At 39.0% G+C, this 15,687-nt stretch overlaps 1 protein-coding gene across 1 annotated transcript in view; it reads left to right on the top strand.

Moving 5' to 3' along the window:
• GADL1 (glutamate decarboxylase-like 1) overlaps positions 1–15,687 on the top strand; it is a 178,921-nt gene that overhangs the window by 14,386 nt on the left and 148,848 nt on the right. Inside the window, exon 4 of the mRNA XM_011961622.1 lies at positions 15,048–15,158. Coding sequence (XP_011817012.1) covers positions 15,048–15,158 — 111 coding nt within the window. The remainder of the gene's footprint in view (positions 1–15,047; positions 15,159–15,687) is intronic.

Raw genomic sequence — 15,687 nt, 5'->3', positions numbered from 1 at the left:
TAAATGACATGTGAATAGTTATTTTAAAAATTGTATTTTTATTGTACTGTCATTGTTGGTTTTTAAAAATGTTTAATATTTTAAAGTATTTATTGAATCCATAGATGTAGCACTCAGAGGCAGAGGAATGTGTTTTCATGCATGTATTTAAAAAATTACTGTGCTTTTCTTCTGCTGCCTTTATGAATACCTCCTTCCTTTATGCCAGCAGTGTCTGGCTGTGAAAGATTCTGATCTTTGTAAGTAGAATGCAAAGAGAAAGGCAGTTACTGTTTAGATTCAGGCAGTCAGAGTAGGAGTTTCAAAGCAAAGCAATAGTTTTATCATTCCAGCTATTGCCTTGGGCTTTCTACATTCTTTTACTTTCCCTTTAACTTAACCAATTTTGCCTAGAGAACCAAATTATGGAGTTTTTTTCCTGGTGCAAAAAAGATATTTTTATGTACCTTCAATGGCTATCCATGAGGCTAGCATCAAGAAAAATTAATATTTAATGCAGGCAAAGTCACTGAAAAATCTCCATTTCTGGCAAGAAGTGACAATGAGAGGAGGAAGAAGGATTAAGCAAGAAAGGCGAGTGCAGAAATGCACATTCTTGATTTCTTATTATTTGGGATGGAAGCAGGGGTGGAGTAGTATTTTACTACTTTAAATACATCACATAAATGGAGTTACATAGTATTTGTCTTTTTGTGACTGACTTCACTCTGCATAATGTTATAAAGGTTTATCCATATTATAGCACTGACAGAATTTTCTCCCTTTTTAATAATATTCCATTGTATATATACATTGCATTTTGTTTATCCATTCTTCCATTGATAGACACTTGGGTAGCTTCTACCTCTTTAACATTACCATTAGTAAAACTAATGGTAGTTTTATGGAAATATGGTAAGTAACAACATAGGCCTTTATCAGTTTCTCTTGGAGGAGATCACCTTGCAGACTTATCAAAGCCAAAGTGATGGCTCACTAAAGTAGGATGGAGAGGGAGAGCCTGTATTGATCTCTTCAAGGGGTGGAGATAATTCAGAAAAGCCCTTTTCATCCTCAAAGGAAGGTAGATTAATTGAGTACCCTTGGTCCTCCCAATGGGCTTTCTCTGATGAGGATGAAGGCAAAAACTATGGGATGCATTTGCTTTACTAGGGAGCCAAGGAAGGATGGGGCATAAGCCCAGAAATGTCTATTCCATCACCAAAAGCTAAAGTGAGACCACCTTATCCAGAGAGAACCCTAGTCCATGACTAACATGAGAGATAAGAGGGCATGAGTATGTGTCTCTCATGACTGCCAGGTGTGAATGGAGTCAAAATGTAGACAAGCGAGATTGCCCAGGGACAAAGGTACCAGTCAGTGCACACTGCAGTGATCCAAGGACTCCACCACTCTTCCTCCACTCTGAGGTTGAGTGAGATATTCTTTTCTCCCCATGTACCTAGAAGTCATCAAATAAACTATTAGAAGGGGAAATCTGAGATAACATGTTCAAACAGTTAAACAGAACATTGCCTAAATGAATTGTGTAACTTATTATATATCATGTTTTAATCAGATTAGACTAAATAAATTTTATTACTTTTTTCAGCAATGTGGGCTCATGTGGAAGATTAATTAAATAACATAATAAGGATACTATATTTTCCCTATATACCCTAGTGTCCTAAAAATAATAGTACCACAACAGGCTTAAAACAAATGGAATTGACTGCTTCAGCCAGTACCACTGCCACTGGCACTGTCTTGGGAGAAGTGCAGTTGCCAAAGGTAAATATGTGCAAAGCTGGGTCTCAGGCCTCTGAGTGGAATGTCCTGTGGTAAGTGAGTCTCAGTAGATAAGTTATGTATTTTGTAAAGAGGGGAAAGAGATGGGTGTCAAATGTCTATTAGTCTTCTTATAATTTTAACCATACAAAATTCATGTATTCATCCAGCCTACAAACTCTTTGTTTAAAGAAAATAATTTACAGAGATACTTGAGATAAAATTGCATTTCTATACCTAAAGTAGGCCTCATGGGCCTAAAAGACTACCTGCTCATGTTCTCCCTCACTTCCTTCCCCGAGCTACTTCCATGAAGGTCCTGGACGATTTTAGAAATTTATGGTTCTGAAGAGCACTAATAAGGACCACTTTTAGAAATGGTAGCATGTGATCTTTGTTAGTTACATAAATAAGAACTTAACTTTAAAAAACAGGCTTTAGCTATAGAATCACTGTTAGAGTGACAAGTTGTTTTGTAGAGCATTATTTAACTGCGAGTATATTTAACCAGAAAGGTTAAAGTACTTGAAGCCACAGAGCTACTTAGGGGGCCAGAGTCAGGGCTAAAACTCTCTCATCCCAACTCCAGAGGGTTCCTTTTGTGCATATCACCAGGCCAGGTAATTAAAAGTAAGAAACAAAACCTGTAAGATACTGATCAAATCATACTGGGAATTCATGTGTGTTTCTCCCAGCATCTGAGATTTTTTGGTGTAGTGTTTAATAATTTCAGCATTCAGAACTTTCTTCATGTTAAATATTGTAGAGCAACTATCTAAATTACTTGATGACAGCAAGCCACTGTTAAATATTAAAATATATTATGGTTAAATATTAAAATCTATATGGTTAATACTGCATCATTAACCACCTTAAATTTCTACACTTCAGTTTTTGCCCCTTTAACAGACAAAAGTCAAATCAAAGTCCTTCCTTTGCTGATGTTAGCTGGTAAGCCTATTCTCATCTCAGCACTCTGTATGCTGTGTTGTTTGATCTCCTAATACTTTGTATTGACTTACAAAATCAATAGAGACATAGTTGGCATTTTATGACATATCTGATTTTTCAGATGCTGTGTGGGCCGAAAAATATACCCAAGCAACATATTTCCTTCATATGCCTTTTCATCATGGTATATTCTGTCATGACACTCAGTTTTATTTCAGTACCTAATTTGTATGATGCAGTGATAGAGGAGAAAGAAAATTTATAAAAGATTGGATTTCCTAATATTAGTCAGTGGTCTTATTTTTCAAATTGATGGCACAAAAAGAGAATTTCAGAAAGTAATTGTAGAACATATGTTTAATGACAGTTTTACCCAAAATTGTTCAATACGTCATCTTAGCATTTAATTGTTCTTTTATCGTTGCATGTGTGTTAGTCCAATCTTTCTGGTAAGAGAGGCTGCATAGTTTAGTGGAAAGAGAAGTGATGTTACAATTGATCATAATTTGAATATCAGCTTTGCTATTTACTATATCAGCTATGTGACCTCCACAGAGTTAACTGACCTCTCTGATCCTCATTTCCACATTTGTGGAACTGGGTATACTTGCCTTATAGGGTGTTATGAATATTTGTCCAAAAACATGAAATATAAGTGCCTCGTACAGTGTCTTTCTGGTCCATTGGGATTCAAAATATAATAGATATTTGTTAGGTTTTTCAGAATCAGACTCTGAATCAAGAATTAGAGTGTGGGTAGTTACTTTGTAAGGTGATTTCAGGGAGACAGCCAAATAGAGGATGGTATCTATCACTGTGGGTAACTGAAGCTTAATCCTGCTGGGTAACTCTTGGTGTTAATGAAGAAGACAGACATTAGTGTTATCGCATGTGAAGAACAAGAAAGTTGGCTATTAATACATCAGTTTCTATCACTTACTGGTTGAAGGATGCTGAGCTATGGGTATTTATTTTTCAGAGCTTCACACTTGGCACTTAAGTGGGCATTAAAGAGAAATTAGAGAGCCTGTGCGTGGAAGAGACACCTGAAGAAACACTACTCCATTTCTGTTATTTTTTCAATTGATGAACTTTTGTTTTCTTGGCTCCCCATGAAAAGGCATGTTGAAACCACCTCATACTTGTTCATCACAAGTGTTAAATATTCAGAAATGTTGTGAGCCCGTTTTAAAATTGGCCCTGAAATTAGCCATGATTGGGGTCTTTACACCATAGAAATAGGCAAATGCTACCAATCAGTCTTTTCTTCAGAAACCGATTTATCAGTACACATTACTGTCCTTATCCCATCTCTTTCCATAAGTAGAGAATAGGGGTTACAATCATAGGCTTGAGAATCATATAGACCTATTCGAATTTGATCTCTGATACATTTTAACTGTGTAGCCTTGGGCAAGTTAACTTCTGCGTTTTAATATCCTCATCTATAAAATGGGGATGTTAGTATGTAACTTGCATGGCTGTTGTGAAGATTAAATACAGTAACATATTATATGTGCAGAATATTATAGAATATGGAATGTATTATGGGAATTAGACCTTACACAATTGTAACAGGAACTGAAGAAGAAAACATTCATAAGGGAGAATTGGAAATCAGAGAAAAGTCATGAATCAGCCTTCCTGAAGAGCTGGCAAGAATGGCCAAGTTGGAGCTTGTAGGAAAATCTGGAAATCCAGGCATATCCAATATTCCAAGTGCAATAGTGAAATGGGCTGGAGAAACTTTTTCCTCTGTGTGAATGATATCTCTGGGATCAATAATGAAGCATCTAGATGAGAAGAGAAGAGAGTGAGGATAAACTGCAAGATGCTGGCATGTTTATCTATCCATCATGGCATTTGACCTCAGAGAGGCTGGGGCACTGCTTCACTTCTGACAGAGTGTGGAGCTAAGGGCCACAGAGAATATTGGATTAGGAAACCACCCCAGAGGGCAGAATCAGATCCTACGTAATATGTGAAGTATGTGCCCAGTGGGATTTCAGAACTGCTATAAGCCAGTGATTACCCTCTGCCTCCCATTCTTTCCTGAGAGTGTCTGCAGAAATTATCCTGGCCTGTATCACTATCGTCTGTTGCGCGTGATGTCTGATAACTTGTGTTTTTAGTTTAGGGGTCTCGGGACCAAGAACATAACTGAACAGTCTTGTAGACAAGACACACAGACCATGGCATTTTAGACTTCAAGCCTAATTCTATAGTAAGATTTTGGGAGGTCCTCATACGGGAATGAGGATATTTTGTGGATGAGAGGAATATGAATAATTTTGGTCAGAGACTGGACTATGATAGATTGCAAAATTGGTTTCAGAATCTTTTCTGCCTAGTATGCTTACTACTTTGCAATGTGACACTGCCCTCTGTCATCAAGAGGTGAGGTTTTTTTTTTCCTTCTCTATATCCTTGACTCTGGCTGCTTTTGTGATTTGCTTTGACCACTAGACAGCAGAAGTGATATTTGTGACAAATCATCTGAGATCTCAAGAGGTGCTGTAGCTTCTGCCTTTACTGTCTTCAAAGCTGGTATTACTTTGTGAGGAAGATAAGTCTTATCTTTGATAATAAAAGCCTACATAGAAAGACCCAGCCATCTCAATCTTCCTGGCTGAGCTGAGCTGAGTCAAGGCACAGCTTGGATGCAGTTGTGTGAGTGAGCCCAGGCAAGACTAGCAGAATTACCCCGAAGCAATTATGTATGTTGGTGCTGCTTTAAGCTACTAAATTTTGGGTTCATTTTTTGGTACAACTATAGATAGCTGATATACCCTTTAAGTAGGTTTTTTTCTGATTTCCTTAACCAGAGTGAATTTAGTTGTATTTTCAAAGAGTTGTTGTTTTGTATAAATATGCTGCTGTTTACAAAGGACCTACAAAAATATGGCATACAGTAAGCACTAAATAAATGCTAGCTATGATTATATGAGATAGGTTCTAGATGCTTACGAGAGGTGGAATGTAGATAACACTTAGTGGATCTGGTGAATCTTTAGAAGGGGTTACACGGGCTTCAAGCAATCTGTCATCAAACCTTGGTTCTCTCAAATTCAAAATGAGGACATTTGCTAACTGATCTGTAAATGTTTGTAAAGCTCTAAGATCCCAAAATCTTACACATAATTGGCCAAAAACATCCTTGGCTCATATCCTAGATGGTTTCAAACCCATATCTCAGTGAATTTCAGTTGAGGAATAACCCAGGCCAGCGTTACTATGATCTGTTAGGCAGTGTTCTGCGAGTACTTCATTTCTCAACATGACAGTAGCAGTGAGATGTGTGAGCATTCCCCAGGGCACCCGCATTTGCCACTCCAGCGTTACAATCTATAATGTAGTTTATGTTACTGCGGTGACTCCCAGGAAGCTACAATTTTCAGGATATTTGCTCCAATTCTATATAGAGGTAGAGGTGAAGCTGAATCTGTGTGGCATAAAAGGATGGGTTTCAGCCTCACCCTCTTCACTACTTCACTAAGCAATTCAGCTCTGGTCCCATATTTGCAAACCTTATTCTTGCAGGTAACAGTGTCTTCCCTCCCTAGAAGGCAGTTTGGACCATCTGTTTTAATTTAAGTGTAGCCCTTGGAAAGGTTTTATTGCCATTTCAATGAGCATCTCAATATGTATTTTCCAATCACATTTAGCAACTCTGTAAAGGAATTTGGTGAGTACAGTTTTCTGTATCTGAAGGTGGCCACATGTGAATGTCACAACATGTGTATTGAGAAGCAAGAGAGCTGAGAGTAACTGCCCCCTCTTCGCCTAGAAAATGATTCACCAAAGCCCTAAGCAGGAGGCAGAACCCTGGGCAAAGATAATCCCCATATCAGAGTTAATCAACAGATGATGCAAATGAGGCACCCATTTCTAGCATTTATTTAAATTTTCATTTAAATTGCTGGTTAAATGGAATGCATTTAAAATCCTGTAGTCAACACTTGAGCAAATTGTTTTTAAAACTATATATTAAATTGTAACACATTGCAATTTAATACATACTTCTAAGACAATTGCTTATTGCTTTAGGAGTACAAAAATGTGTCCAAATAGTTTAGTGTGGTTGATAAGACACAGAAAGCAATATCTTCTTGCTTGCCTTTTTTGGAAAAAAAGTAGAATATGGTAATTATTAACATGGGATCTGGAATCAGGCTGCCTGGCTTTGAATTCTGGCTCCACCACTTACTAGCTATATGAGACTTGGGCAATTCTCTTTCTGTAACTTCAGTTTTCTTATCTATAAAATAGAGTTAAAAAAGATACCTTCATCATAAGGCTGTTATGAGGATTAAATGAAATACTCTATATAAAATATATAGTCCAATACCTGGTCCATTGTAAGTATCCATTAAATGTTAACATTATTCTATAAGTGCAGTTATATTTTTGTTTCATTTATGCCACACTACAACTAGAAAAGCTACTAGAGAAGATAGAATTACTCGGGTGGCTTGTGTCAGTGGCTTGCATTATATTTCTTTTTGGCAGCACTGTCCTGGACTCTTTTTGCTATGACTGCACTATACCCACTGACCTCAAGCATCCAGAATTATACATGGGAAGAATGTTAGAGAAAAAACAGCGTATTTATTGTCTGACAGTTACTGGTTGACCTCCAAGTTTTGGAAAACAGTGTAAATAGATGAGAGACACTGAAGGTCAAGAGAGTATATACTTAGTAAGGTGTGTCTAGTTGGTTTTTTTTTTTTGAGACGGAGTCTCGCTCTGTCGCCTGGGCTGGAGTGCAGTGGCCGGATCTCAGCTCACTGCAAGCTCCGCCTCCCGGGTTCACGCCATTCTCCTGCCTCAGCCTCCCGAGTAGCTGGGACTACAGGCACCAGCCACCTTGCCCGGCTAGCTTTTTGTATTTTTTAGTAGAGACGGGGTTTCACCGTGTTAGCCAGGATGGTCTCGAACTCCTGACCTCGTGATCCGCCCGTCTCGGCCTCCCAAAGTGCTGGGATTACAGGCTTGAGCCACCGCGCCCGGCCCTGTCTAGTTGGTTTTAATTTTCATCAGTTGGAAACGGCTCTACAATCCAAGCTTCTCAGAGTATTCATTATGGCTCTCTAGTTTCACAGAGTGCAGAATGACTCTTGCTCACCAAAAGGGGGAGTTTATTGAGAGTATCTTAGAAAGCTCACAGAATTAGAGAAAGATAAATAATTAAGTCTTAAATAAGATGGCAACCAAGGTGACTCTGGAGATCTGGAAAACTTAGAACTTGGAGATACCTGCAAAAAGGTCTTTATTTAATTGACAGTATTACCAAGACCATGTCCCAGGGGAACTGTGGTTCTAGTTGAGATGCTAGTTAGGCCAAAAATGCCCTCAAGTAAACAAGCAAACCAAAAACAGGTCTTCTCTTTACTCGGCCCTGAATCTCAGAAAACACAGAAGTTACCATTAAAGCAATGAGTGAAACTTGGTGTTTTACAAAGGTATATAGACAAAAAAAGGATGAATAATAAGAAAGGATCAACAGCCAAGATGTCAGAGGAGGAAAATGCCAAATGCCAACAGAAACTGTGACTATGGGAGTGACAGTGGTTAATGAAGAGAAGAAGGAAGATATAGTTAGTACAGTTGCTGAGGAAAATACTGCTCTGTGGTGCAGTAGCTACTGCCGAGCCACATTAAAGCATATGGTCAAGTAAAGTTCTCCAACCTGGGACTGAAAGACAGGGATAAAATTCACTGAATGGGTATGCTACGTCAGTTTTTTTTTTTTGTGGAGCCCAATTTCACAAGTTTTTTGAAGCTGAATTTGGACCCATTAAAAAGTTCCAAAGGCTTAGAAATGGGTTAGGGGGTGGAGGTGGTTTAGAGAGCTACCTTAATATGACAATGTAAGATATACACTGCAGCACGTCATGCCCCTTATTAAGTAATGTTTACTCAAGCAATAGGAGTAAATCTACTCTCCTGAGAAGGAGAGTAGGAAATATCTTCTCTCCTGAGTAGAATAGGAAAAATGGGAAAAATCTACTCTCCTGAGAAGATTAGGTTATCTAATTCCTGGCCTTGTGCCCAGTGAAAGAAAAACATTATTGAAATTAAAATAAACAGGGTTTATGGTGTACTGTGTATTTATTGGCTCTTGGTAGGGCACTGCCAGCTATTTTTCTGGCTGTTTCAGAGACTCCCTTCTGAGGAGCATATTCTCTCAGAAGCTGGATGGTGTTTATGGATCTGGCTCTTTGGTTCGTGGGGGTTCCTTGGTGTTTCAGTAGAATCAGAATTATCTGACTGGTATCAGATTCTAACATAACAATCTCATAACATAAAACTCTGGGTGATGGGAACATGTTCGCTCCCAGAAATATTACATGTTCATCTGTGTTTTGCAAGAAAGGAGCTGATGCACAAAGTGATTTTCTCCCATCTTCTGTCACTTTTTGTCTAATGATCATTTTTAGAACATAGACTTACTGGAGGAGAGAAAAGCTGTCTATCCACGGACAGTTGTAGAACTCTTTACAAAGATACAGGATACCTGGCTCAAATTCAGTAACAGTATTGTAGGAGAGAGTATAAAATAAATGTAAACCTACCATCCTCTCTACTATTTATTTCATTTCCTCCCTCTCCCTGACCTGGATTATTGGCGTCATTTCTTCCTTCAGTTCTTGGTTTCCCACCTAAACTTTACACCAGTCCCACTTCATCTTTCTAAGGCAGTCTTCCTATCCCATCGACAACGTTCAGTGACCTTCTATTGCCCACTCAGTAAGTAACAACTGAACTCTCAGTTTCTACTGAGGTCCCTGCAAGGTTGGTCTCTTTGCCTCCTTCTCAAAAGCTCCTTCCCTCATTTACAGACCCTGCCCCTCGGACAAACAGAAGTACTTGAGGTTCCTGCACAGACACACACACACACACACACACACACACACACTTTTCTGCCTTAGTTCATGTTGCTTTTTCTGTCATGAAAGTCCATGGCGTGAATCTTGTTTCTATGTCATCATGAGCAATTCCTATGGATTTGTCAAAATGCTGACCTTCCTATGCGCCAACCACACCCTTGTCTAACTTGCTTTTCCCCAGCATTCCCCAGATCAGTACAGGGGGTTCCACATCTATCTCATTGCTCTGAGATTCAAAAGAATTACTTTAAATTCTTTTGCTTTCTTGACCCCTACACATTCAATCTATCAGCAAGTTCTTTAAGCTTTACCACCTAAATATCTCCCAAGTTTCAGCAGTTTGCTCCATCTCCTCTGCTACCATTCAGACCAAAGTTCCCATTATCTACTGCCTGGACTTCTACAGTAGTGACCTAAGCTTTCTCCCTATTTCCACATGTGTCTTTTGACAGTTCTTTTTCTACACGGCATCCAGAGTAATCTTCCATAAATGTAAGCCAGTACACAGTACTCCTCTGTTTAAAATCCTCAAGTGGCTTCCTGTTGATTTTAGAGTAAAATACAACCTGACCTGATCTGCTCCCGGTCCCTATTTCCAAATCTAATTTCACCCTTCCTTTCCCTTGCCCTCACACTTGGGCCACACTCGTCTCTTTCCACTTCTTAACGAGGCCAGCTTATTGTTTGCATTTTCTGTTCCTTCTTCCCGGATCATTCTCTTTCCATATCTTTTCGTGTCTGACTCCTCTTTCACAACTCAATTCGGATATCTTCTGCTCAGAAACATTTTTTCCTAATCGCATCTACAATAGCTCCTTGTCCTTATTCTATGAAGTCATTCAGGTATTTCCTTTAGAACATTTATTAGAGCCTGCATTATTTTAATAATTTATCTGTCTTAACTGCATATATTATCCACCCTAACTAAATGTAAATTTTTCTTGTTCATTGCTCAACCTCAAATGCCTTACACAGAGTTCTATACATAATAGGCACTAAATATAAGTCTTTGCTGAATGGCTGAATGGAGGTCTGTCTCAAATGCCACCTCATCCAGAAGGACTTTCTGCTTCTCACATTCAGAAGCAATACCCTTCTCTGTAATTTCAGTATGTGTTTTGTCTGGCTTCATATATCATAATTTATGCCTTTTGGATAGAATTTTAAGTATTCATAAACATGTCTCATTTCCCTTATTGGATTTTGGGGTCACCAGCTATGTGTCTATTTGGTCTTGAAGTTTTCTATAGTGCCTGCCCTAATGTCTTGAACATAGCAGCAACTCAATATTTTATGAATATTTCATGAAAGTATGAATAAGAGAAGTCATCTGTTCACTCTGGATTTCAGCTAAGGAGAATTTGAGCCCAAGAGGAGACTAAAGAAATGATTAAAATTATCTTGTCTTGCTCTTCCTTTTCAAAAAAAAAAAAAAATAGATACCCATCTCTTGCTGACAAAGTTGTAAACAGTTTTCTGTTTACTCCTTTGAATTCATGTTTGTAGATTGGATATGGAAATGGTTCAATCCCTAAGCGTTATAATTCTATCAAATCACAGGGCTGTGTCCGGGGACTAAGTTGCCACATTCGTCGACATTACCCAAAGCTTCAGAGCTTCTGTTCTCACTGCTTCGTATTATTGTTATTTCTTAACATTTATTTCCCATAGTCTTTGTAGGTTGTTCACAGTGACCCTCTGTCATTGGCATGTCATTTTTAAGACAACTAAAATGGCTTTAAAACCAGTGTGACATTCAGAAGTGTGGCAAACAATCTATGAGGCTGAGGTACCAGGTACATCAAGTAAATCAGGCATCCATTGTCTTGAGCTTAGAAGAAATACATGACTTAGAAAACTCCAGAACAGAAAATATATTTTCAGTTTTTTAAACCTCAGTTTTGCTTTGCCCTGGTTTCCTAAATATTCTCTTTCTAGACTTTTAACAACTTGAGAACAGAGACTGTGTTGTTTACTTCTGTATCCACAGATACCAGGCTGGGTGCTTGATACTTAGTAGGCTCTTATTAATTTTTTAATTAATACTACCCCAGCTCTTTTCTCAAACTTTGCTTCTCAGACTCTCTTGGACTGGCCTACTGGATTCTCCTGACCCTCCTGCCTCACTCAGTTTCCAGTGTCTTTGCACGAACTTTCTGAAGAGCTCCTTGCCCTCCCCAACCAGATGTCTGGATTCACTTTTGATTCATTGTTTCTCATTTCTGTCCTTTGAAAGCAAACATTATTTTTCTATTACTAATTTGCTCTTAACAATTAAAGAGACTTGGATGGGAAACCTGGCTTTTACTGGCAGACTTTCTGACGAAACCCTAAGACTGCTAATTATGACTTCTACCTGAGCCAACAGTGTAATGTGAGTGCCAAAAGAGCTCATATAGACTGAGCCTCATTAATAGTTATCATTTATTGAGTTCTTTACACTCTCCCTGGCACTTTGTTTAGTACCTTGCACACATTACCACATTTGACCCTTTCGATGACTCATAGCTGTTTTTCCCATTTGCCAGATAAGAAATATGGATCACACAGAGGTTAAATAACATGGGCAAAGTCACAGCAGCGGAGTTAGAATTTGGGCCAGGATTTAAAGCTCAGGCTTTGGAATCCACTATAGTGTCAATAAAGGCTTTATTAATGAAATCATGGTGCCCAGAGGATGGGAAATATGAGTTCTCTATGTTGAGAGTTGGTGTGATCACACCCGGAATTTTGTGAGATGCCTCATTTTATAAGATAAAAGCAAATTGGTCCAGACTATGGACCACTGACTATCAGAAACTACTGGAAAAAGTGAGAGCAGTTTTAACTGACAAGAGAATTGATACAAAGTCTTCACATATTTGGATCATAGTGCTGTGGAAGAAACATTCCATGCACTTAACTCATTTACTATAAACGCCTGTAGACATGACACAAATGCATATTTGGAGTCACTCTCAGGAAAAGCTGTGCGACCATTGTGAAAGTGACAAGATTCCCGGGAGGTCTGAGCAGCTGTCAATGAAGTTGTTACTTTAGAAGTGATGAGGTTTTAAAAGTATTATCATTATTTATTAGTGCATATGTTCAAAGAGAAGGCAGGTCTTCCAGTTTCAGAAATCTTTCCTGACACCTCAACTTCTCCTATAACCACAACCCTTAATTTCAAATGTCTACATTGTTTACATTCAGAATCTTTTATTGGTGTCTTCCATGTGGCACTAGTTGACACCTATTATCTTCTATTCAGTGCTTTGAGCCCCCCAATTACCCAAGTACAGTAATTTGTCTTGCTGTCATTATTAACTCCCTAATGATGCCTTGCTAATGGTTGACACCCATAAAGCAGAATCTCATTGATCCTTCATAGAACTTCAGTAAATATTTAGTACTCAGTAAAAATTTACCTTCAGCTTCACCACTCACTAGTTCTGTGACCTTGGGCAAGGGAATTGAACCCAATTAAACCCTCTCTGTGCCTCCGTTTTCTGAACTGAAAAACTGAGTAACTGAAGTTTCTATTACAATTACATTTGTTAAATCTGTAAAACTTTTACAACAGGGCCTGGCACATAGTAAGTCCTCTCTTATATATATATATATATGTGTGTGTGGTATTGTAATTTTTCAGTTCTTAACTTCTCAGAGATTGATGCGTATTTGTTAAGATAAACACATAATTATTGAAGGATTAGAAAGAGGGACTAGACAACTGAAGATTTGAAGTTTTGGAAGGACTTTAGAGGTCACCCAGAATAGCCATTCCCATACCCACTGCATATTAGTGTATTTCAGTGTTATTAATATAAATGGGAATACTTGCTAAAATTTTAGATTCTAGGCTCCATGGGTAGGAGTCCAGGATTCTGAATCTTCATTAATTTTCCCAGGAATTTTTTGGAAACTAGCAGATCACTGTCCTCAGATGGGCTCCAATTTTTATAGATGAGGAAACGGAGGCACAGAGAGGTTGTATTATTTCAGTATCAGAGAACTTGGGAGTGATCAAGTGGGACTAGAAGTCAGCTCTGCTCATGTCTTGGCCACAGGTTGTGGAGGGAATTATTGGATTGTATGAAACAGTTAGATAAGATGACTTCCAAAGTAAATATACAGTCAGCCAGTCAGTCCTCAGAGAGCTATTGAAAGCCAGTTGCTGAACTCTCTTTCTGGAATGGTCAGTAAAATAAGACATGCTTCTTTTTTTCTATAGGTTTATAATCTGGTATAAGAAATAAAACCTCTACACAGGTAACCACAGTGCAAGGTGGAAAGCAACAAGGCAGGAGGTCTAGCAAGCTGCCTATCCACTGTGGATTGAACTGCTTGGCTACCATCTTGCGTTCATGAACATGGTAGAGGAAGCTCTGCTCTTCTCACAGGGAAACCCCCGACCACTGTGGTCCTCTCTTCCTGCCCCTTCCAGAGGTGATAACACACCAGCCACTTGGTCTAGAGTTTATTGCCCTGGTCATTTGATTAATCTGAGAAAACCTCTCTTTCCATTATCACAGCTTGCCATCACATGCAAGTTTCCTTTATGCATTTATGTACTGTTATTACTATTATCTGAGACACAGTCTCACTCTTTTGCTCAGGCTGAGGTGTAGTGCTATGATCTTGGCTCACTGCAACCTCCTCCTCCCAGGTTCAAGTGATTCTTGTGCCTTAGCCTCCCAAGTAGCTGGGACTACAGGCACGTGCCACTATGCCTGGCTAATTTTTGTATTTTTTGGTAGAGACAGGGTTTCATCATGTTGGCCCGACTGGTCTCAAACTCCTGGCCACAAGTGATCTGCCTGCCTCAGCCTCCCAAAGTGCTGAGATTGCAGGTGTGAACCACTGTGCCCGGTGGCATTTATGTATTGAATAAGTATTGTTGTTACTTGGCACTGTTAGCTAACTTTTATTTAGTTCCCACTATGTACCAGACACTGTTTTAAGGCATTATCTGTATTAATTCATTTAATTCTATGTCAAAGGAAGAGGCTATCTCACAAAATCTGAAGTAACATTTGAAGCTGAATTGTCTGTTCATCAAGGGAGGACAATATCTCTCTCTGAACAAAGCAAAAGTTGAGCCTATATAGAATTTTGGAAGCTATGGATGGGAGGAATTAGTAAAAATGCAGAAGTTGGAGTCTTTAGGAATTGACTGGCTTTCAAATTCAGAAGTGTGGTTTCTGGAGTGAGCCTGTGGTCCGTGGTCTGACTTTCAGAAGTCAAATGACTACCATAAAGAAAATAAGAGCACAGAAAGAGTGGCTGCAGCAAGAATGGAGACGAGAGGAAAGGGAGGGTCTTTCAGCCACAGTTTCCTTTAATAATGCAGAGAACAGAAACCCGGGTTTGCCTTGCTGACCGTTCGCGGGGTTCTTTCAGCCTCCACTGTCTCTTCTCTATCCCGTTATCTGTGTTCTATGTCTATTGCATCCCCAGCCAAACGTTTTTCCTGCTTAATCAGGTCCAGTCTCCTTGCTGTGCTATCGGTTCAGAAAGGCATACAGACAACCTGCAATGGCATCTCAGAGGAGGAAGACATTATCGCTGGTTGGTTGAAGGAACCAGGAAGAACTTCTTTCACTGAATAGTCAAAAAATGTTCATCAAACTCCTACAAACTGCCAGGCACTTTCTGGGTGCTATGGAAATAACAGTGAAACCAACAGACAAAAACTCATGCTCTCACAGAGCTTAACCTTTCTTTATTGGAGAGACTGATATTTAAGATATATATATATATAAATTTGTATAGGTATTATATGTTCCATCATAGTCACTGCTCTGGAATCGAAGCAGAGAAAGTAGTGCAGAGAGGTGGTTGCATCGTCGTATGAGGTGGTCAAGGAAGGCCTCCCTGAGAAACTAATGTTTAAGGAAAGAATCAGAATGGTGAAAAGACCACAAATGGTAGAGCTGTATGAGTTTGGAGGACAGTAACGAGATGAGGTCTGAGATCCATGAGATAATAAGGAAATGGGCCTTAGAGGTTATCAGAAGGATGTTAGCTTTCAGTGTGATGAGGAGTCATTGAATGGTTTAAGCAGAGGAGTCATCATGTGATCAGATTTACCTTTTCA

The sequence above is a fragment of the Colobus angolensis genome, unplaced genomic scaffold (genome assembly GCF_000951035.1).
Source record: "Colobus angolensis palliatus isolate OR3802 unplaced genomic scaffold, Cang.pa_1.0 Scaffold56, whole genome shotgun sequence".
In the NCBI taxonomy this organism is placed as follows: Eukaryota; Metazoa; Chordata; class Mammalia; order Primates; family Cercopithecidae; genus Colobus; species Colobus angolensis.
Note: the sequence above shows the minus strand (reverse complement) of the source record. Positions and strands in the feature narration are given on the sequence as shown.